The sequence below is a fragment of the Notolepis coatsorum genome (genome assembly GCF_963971535.1).
Source record: "Notolepis coatsorum genome assembly, chromosome: 18".
Taxonomy (NCBI): Eukaryota; Metazoa; Chordata; class Actinopteri; order Aulopiformes; family Paralepididae; genus Notolepis; species Notolepis coatsorum.
In genome coordinates, this window is record NC_140182.1 from 70,072,653 (window position 1) to 70,080,112 (window position 7,460).

The following is a 7,460-nucleotide window of genomic DNA, read 5'->3' on the forward strand; positions in this document are numbered from 1 at the left end:
GGGTGTGAGTCCTGGTCGTTGCAACAGTGACTCCTACTGGTTGTTCACGTAGATAGTGTGAACCTCTGCATGCGTTACGATCTCCAAGTGAAACGCCTCCCTGTCAGGTGAAAAGAAGCGAAGAAACATGTATCAGAGTCGTGGTAGTCACCCTCCAAAGACCGACTGCAGGCTCCGGGCCTAACACCTTTTCTGGGTGGGGGGGGGGGGGGGGGGGGAGTAGGACAGCTACGTGGGCAGCAAGGTCTCTCTCTGTGCGTCGCCGTACAGCAGAGTGCTCTATCATTATGGCACCTTTCTCCAGAGGGTACGTCTAATCCAGTTACAGATTCAAACAAGGGAAATGCTTCCAATGCATCCAGTTCCACTCATCCGCAGATCACAAGGAGAACAGAAAAGCTTATTGTCAACCCTGAGAGGACTTCAAAGGCTTCAAACAGTCTAAACAGACATTTGTGGAATTCAACATCCTTAATTGCGCCTGTCCCATGAGTGCATTCCAGGCCATTAGTCAAAGCCTCTGATGAAACAGACACTTAAAATGTCTGATTGGACTAAGTGGAGTGTGAGAGCTGGAGATGTCTATATTTATACTTATTTACACTGGGGGGGGGGGGGGTCATCTGCATGGTCTTGGGAGATTGTGAAAAGAAGGGCAACATGGCGTCGGTCCAGAGCAGAGGCGGTCGTAGTAATCGCAGCGGCTCGATGTTCATACTAGAGCGTGATCGTATATCTCTAGGGTTAGATCAGAATGCAGGTGACGAGGCCAAGAGCAACAACAGCGCTACAACTGTGTCATTCCCACCGTGCCGCTTTGTAAAGAAATGATCACCAGAGGTCCCAGGGGTTCCGAGCGAAGCCCACACAGTCGGGTTCCGAACGACGGGCCCAGGGCAACGGAACGAGAGGGGAAGGCGAACTTAATATTTAATACACGCCGCGTCTCAGCACACATGCCGCATCTGATCTCAGTAATACAGTACACACTGCATCACTGTAATACCTCAGAGGCAAGTAGCGGGAGTGGGGGGGAACAATAGAGATCCCAGTCGGCATTCACGGCAGGCTAATAAGCGTCAAAGAGTTTTAAAAGCGGAGTAAGAAGCGGTGGAATTTTCTAAATATACCCCGATTTGTTGGGGTCTTAGAGGCTCAACGCCGCTTTCGCCCGAATGGAGCTGAGCCGAACGGCGGTGACGTTTCAGCGGATCGCTCCCCCCCCCCCCCCCCCCCACGTCATGCATTCTTTATTTGAGCCGTGCCCCCCGTGACTGCCTCAGCTAACCTCTCTAATGCATGGCATGCAAGGGAACAGGGGGGTTACAGAGTGGGGGGGACGTCTCAGGATGGAGATTACAGCCTGGAGCTGGGATCTGAACTACGACTGTACGCCTCGTTCAGCTCTCCTTCCCGGTGGAAGATCAGCGCACGCCTAATGGATTCTCCGTCTCCCGCCGCACAGACCTCCGGTGTCTCAGGGCTCACGACGCCCCTCGGGAAACTCTCTGAGCGTCCGCTCTTTTCCGCTTCGCCGGGTACACTGGGTGAAATGACACACGGGGAAAAGTCATGAGTCACCCGCTAAGCATGCTGGCTTACATTGTCTAATCGTACTGATCCAGGGAATAAAGGGGAGAGAAAAAGCTGGGCAGACAGGCTGCCACAGGCCTGGACCGACGGGGAGCGGGTAGAGCGGAGCGGAGTATTTAGACGGCGGGGTTAGTCGCCCTCTTTCTGTCTGCGGAAATTATATAATGTGGGTTATCCTTCCGGAACAGTGGGAATGAACTGTAACGACGACAAGAAAAACAACAACAACAACAACAACAACAACAACAACAGTCACCTTTTATGTAATCCTTGTCCAGATAGAGGGTTCTTTCTATCCTGGGTAAGAAGGGCAACGGTGCCCGCAGGGGAAAGAGGACGTCTCCCTGCTGAGCAGCTGTTCTGGAGCAGTCCAGAGAGGAGGAGGAGGAGGAGGAGGAGGACAGAAGAAGAGGAGGAAGGGCGCAGGAAGGGAGAGAGCATTGGATCTCGCGGAGGAGGGGAGCTATTATCAGCTTTTAGTTTCAGCGGAGGGGGGCGACCCGGGGTTCATCAGACAAGACAAATAATGAGAAAACAATAGGCATTCTCGGAATTCGCCCTCGGGCCGAGCCGGCCGGCGAAGCGAGCGCCCCCCCACCATGCCCTACAAAAGCAATAATAGTACGGCCCTGTCTGTGTGTTACACAAGCTTTCACTCAAGGCAGCATGAAAAACAACAGACAATTTCATGCGACAGACATGATGTCATCCGATGAATAATACCAACGCGGTGAAGTGTTGCAAGCCTGAGTCAATAACAAGCCCTGTCGGCTTGTCTAATTGACCTGTCTCAGACCCCGCCCCTCTTCTTCTCCCATCCACCAATCACAGCCGTCGCTTCCCCTCGAACAAAACTTTGTTTTGTTTTGTTTTGTCGGATCAAGAGGAGAGGATGGGGGTGTTGAGATAGGTCAACAGAATCTGTCCATTGTCCACAGTGTTGGTTTGAAAAGGCCTCACTTCGGCCTCCCCCTTCCCTCCGTCACCATTGACTGTCCTCCTTGTTTACTCCTCCTCTTATCTCTCTCACATAGACAGAGGAATCCTCAGTATGCACCAGGAATGCCCAGCGGGGAGGCCGGCCAGCCAGAGGTGACTTAGGCCTTGTCCAGACTAAAATGATTTTGATCTGTTTCGTTTTCGTTTTGTTTTAAGGTTTCCGTAAAAACGAAAACGTCTCAAGATAATAAGTGCATGCCACAAATTTACAAAATAAATGTCTTTCCTGTCCTTTATTTTGAAAACCCCCGACCGGAAGTGTTATAGTGTATGTTGCTAGCAGCTTAACTTTTGTCGGCCGGTTCTGTGCTTTTCGAGCTAACGTAACGTCATTAGTTTCCAAAGGAGAGGAGAGAAAGACCGCGGCTCACATGCAGCTCAAACTACCTGTTGGAATAAATTAATTGATTGATGTTTAACTTGTCCCTGTGTGTGTCCAGTAATTTTGACTAGCAAACGTTGTATTTAACGTTACCTCAGGATACCACTGTCTATTGTATTTAGTTGGTTAGCTATTTAGCTAATGTGGATAGCATTTTGAATAGCATCAATGCTAGCTGGCTGGCTACAGCTTTATTTACTAAATTATGGAGGCTTTTAATCGTCAAGGTAAGAGAGGATTTGTCATGATCAACTGAAGGCGTATGCTATGGAACAATATGTGCTTGGGTTTTCAGAAAAAGGCCAGCTATGCGACGCTAATTATTTAGCTAATATTGATAGCATAGCTTGCTGGCTACAGCTCAACACCAGCCATGGGGATACTATTTACTAAATTATGGAGGCTTTTTAATCGTCAAAATCGTTGATTTGTCATGATCAACTGAAGGGGTATGCTATGGAACAGTATGCTTGGCTACTACTTGGGTTTTCAGAAAAAGTACATTTAGCTGTAAAAGCCCGATCAAGCTCTGTAACACTGTTAACACATTGCCCGCCGGGCATTGTACCCATCATTGTACCCAGTCTGCCAGCGCTATAAGTCTATGGAGTGGCTCACCTTCTTTGCAGGGCTATAATTTTTTAAATGTTATTGCTATATTGACATTACTATGGCCCATTCAACATCGATTATCTATCATTCAGGATGTGGGAACGTTATACTTTTTCATTCATACATTCATACAAAAATACCTTCTAGAATATAAGTATGTTTTTATCGTTTTCTGCAGTAATTCCTAGAACGTGAGTTATAGGCCTAAACGCATATATAGATTATCGATTGCCGTTTCCCCCCTATACACGCTATATTAAAAAATTAAATATTGATCTTAATAACTGAGGTCTGGCGGTCAACGCATGGCGGGCAATAGCGCTCTAAAGCGTTTCCGGCGGTGGATGTGTTAAGGGAGATGTCAATCTGTTGTCGACGGTGGTTGGTGATGTTTGGCTGAGTTTGCACATGCAGGTAAGGGAGAGTTGGGCTATACACGTCATCGGTTCAGGAGAAGACGCGTATCGCTTGTAAAGATGGTGACGCAGTGGGGGGCGTCTTCAGAATTGCGCACTCTGGGAGCTGGTATCAGAAAGTACCGTCTTCAGGCTGCCAGAACGCAGTTCCGTGTGGCAGAACGATGCAAACGATCAAATACTTTGCCTAAAACGACCAAAATCTTTTTAGTCTGGACATGGCCTTAGCGGTGATCAGGGATACTTCTCCGGGGGGTGATAGGCAAATACAGCTCAGCAGGGCTATAGTGCCTGAAGTTAACTGTGAAAACCATACAGCTCAGCAGGGCTATAGTGCCTGAAGTTAACTGTGAAAACCATACAGGTCAGCAGGGCTATTTGTGTTCATTGTGCTGCTTTTTTAAAGTGTCCCGACTCCCGACCCATATAAAAATATGTCTTAATAAAACGTGCTTAATTAAGTCGAATTCTGCCTTTGTCTCTATCAATTACATATGAATATTTATATAATTGTTTGCTTGATAGACGAAGGTTGCAACATAATTATGTAATGTCATGTCGTTGGCTGTGAGAGCAGCCCCACTGCACCCAGGCAGCGCAGCCGAGTGAAACCTTGTTGGCTGCGTCACAGTCACGAAAGGGGCTACTTAATTAATTAATCCAATCCACTTTATTTATAGAGCACATTTAAAAACAACAAAGTTTACCAAAGTGCTGTACAAGTCCCACAACATAAGATAAAACATTTTAAAATTAAAAAATTATTATTTTATTTTACTTTTTTTGAAGCTTCGAATTAAAATCGAAGCTCGGCCCCAAAGCTTCGATTGCCAAAAAAAACTTCGAAGGTCAGCCCTAGAAAACCATACAGCTCAGCAGGGCTATAGTGCCTGAAGTTAACTGTGAAAACCATACAGCTCAGCAGGGCTATAGTGCCTGAAGTTAACTGTGAAAACCATACAGGTCAGCAGGGCTATAGTGCCTGAAGTTAACTGTGAAAACCATACAGGTTAAGCTTTAAATTGGCTGTGTTTGTTTGTTTGTTGTCTTGGATTATTACACTGGTAGATTTGAACAGATTCTTCTTTAGTTCAATAATAACGTGTGCAGCACAGGGGTTCTACAGGGGTTCTACAGGGGTTCTACAGGGTGGCCAGACTGCAGGGCATCGGTAGCCACTTGTAGCCAATGTCCATACAGGGCTCTGAATACCTCCCAGGGGGAGAGCCCGGCCAGGGGGAGAGCCCGGCCAGGAGGAGAGCCCGGCCAGGGGGAGAGCCCGGCCAGGGGGAGAGCCCGGCCAGGGGGAGAGCCCGGCCAGGAGGAGAGCCCGGCCAGGGGGAGAGCCCGGCCAGGGGGAGAGCCCGGCCAGGAGGAGAGCCTGGCCAGGGGGAGAGCCCGGCCAGGGGGAGAGCCCGGCCAGGAGGAGAGCCTGGCCAGGGGGAGAGCCCGGCCAGGAGGAGAGCCCGGCCAGGGGGAGAGCCCGGCCAGGAGGAGAGCCTAGCCCGGCCAGGGGGAGAGCTCGGCCAGGAGGAGAGCCCGGCCAGGGGGAGAGCCCGGCCAGGGCCAAATGAAATCACAGGAGGAGCTTTTCTTTTCAATAACATCCACTTGTTTATTCCTGTTGAGACATTTGCTTCCATGGGCTTAACAGAGCGGCACACTCTAGAAAACTCAATTAGCAGATGTATGGTCCTTCAGCCCCTGTTCACACACGCGCGCACACACACACACACACACACACACACACACACACACACACACACACACACACACACACACACACACACACACACACGCACAGAGCAGCAAGATAGGGGAGCATTTAGCAGTGAGTAAGGGCTGCCCATGAACAATGAGGAGCCTTGGATCCAATAACAACACGGCCATGATGCACCTATTACTTAGTTCTGAGGGATCAATTTGGTAGTGATAGCAGCAGTGATAATCAATACTCAGATTACATTTTATTGTTTTTAAGAAAAAGAAAAGACAACCGTGCCGGCATGAAATCAGCTATCTAATTACTTTTCCGATGTGACCTCCATCCCACTGTCAATTTGGAAAACAATGGGAAGGCATAAAGTCTTTGGTATTAATCTACTGAAGAGATGTCAGATACTGAGTGTGAGTATCCAGTGCTAACAAGGAGCACAATCACCAGCATCCCCTAATAGAGTCTGTGATTTAACAGACTTAGATAAAGAGGCCAAACCAAACAAACAGGCCATTAATCCCTGGGTTGGTATGAGAGGCCATTGGCAACAAAGAGGCTGGTTCATTTCTGCTGAGTAACACTGAGCTTAGTTACAACACACAGACTCATGGCTCCAGGGTGACTGTGACCGCGGGAGGACTGAGGCCACGCTTGTCGCAACTACTGTGTCATCATCATCAACAACGACATCAACACCATCATCAAGAACGACATCAACACCATCATCAGCATCATCATCAGAAAAAGGCTGAAAGGGATGGAGGGCTGAAAGGAACATAAAAAAAATAAAGGAGAGAGGGTTCAAACAAAAAGAGGACTGAACTGAACAAGTGTCTGCCCTCTAAAAGGACTCTCCCCCCGCCCCCCTCCTCCCCCCCGGGAGGTGACGGTGCCCATTATCGGGGAGCGGCAATCACCGCGGGAGACGGGACCCTGAGATGAGGAAGGATTCCAGGGGCAATTAACTGGAAACTTCACTGGTTCAACAGTCACGGTCTGGAAGCGCTTTAATAAGCTGGAAACTATTTCCAAAATGGTTGACGTTTGTGATGCTGACTGGAGACAAAGGGCTGCATTGTAAAGGCTAAGAGCATGTATTTTTCTTCTCTGATCAAGTCCGCTGCCAAGAGGCAGGGAGCAGGCGACAGACCCAAGAGTCGTCTGTTGTTTCTTTAGACGCCCCCTCCCCCCCCTCCCCGCCCCTCACCCCATCCCCCCAAATGCACACACACACACACACACACACACACACACACACACACACACACACACACACACACACACACACACACACACACACACACACACACACACACACACACACACACACACACACACACACACACACACACACACACACACACACACACACACACACACACACACACATGTGCAGCCCCCTCGGCCACAAAAGCACAGCTTAGACCTCCTCCTCAGAGATCTGTTATTAAAATGCCACAGTGCCGACCGTCCCCTCTGTGGCCGGTTGCCAATATCCTCAAATCAATCCGTGAATGATAACCCCAATTTGGCCCCCGGTCATAAAGGGAAGTAATTACAGTTAAAAGTTAAAGTCTGTAAAACCGCAGGAGATTCCTGGAATGGGTGTGTCACTTACAAAAAACACTCGAGAAAACGGGGGAAAAGAATGTCACAGACAAACGCACTTCCAGCACAAAGCCTCCGCTAGCAATTACAGAGAGGAGACAGAGACGCTTGGCTCCTCCCTCCTCTCTCACAC

The 7,460-nt window shown here is 48.9% G+C and overlaps 1 protein-coding gene across 1 annotated transcript in view; it reads right to left on the minus strand.

Moving 5' to 3' along the window:
- Positions 1 to 6,632: 6,632 nt before the first annotated feature.
- The window catches only part of LOC311245383 (insulin-like growth factor 1 receptor), a gene marked incomplete at its 3' end in the record, with an annotated part of 52,207 nt that continues 51,379 nt past the window's right edge, over positions 6,633 to 7,460 (minus strand). The window contains exon 3 of the mRNA XM_084335225.1: positions 6,633 to 6,652. Coding sequence (XP_084191351.1) covers positions 6,633 to 6,652 — 20 coding nt within the window. The remainder of the gene's footprint in view (positions 6,653 to 7,460) is intronic.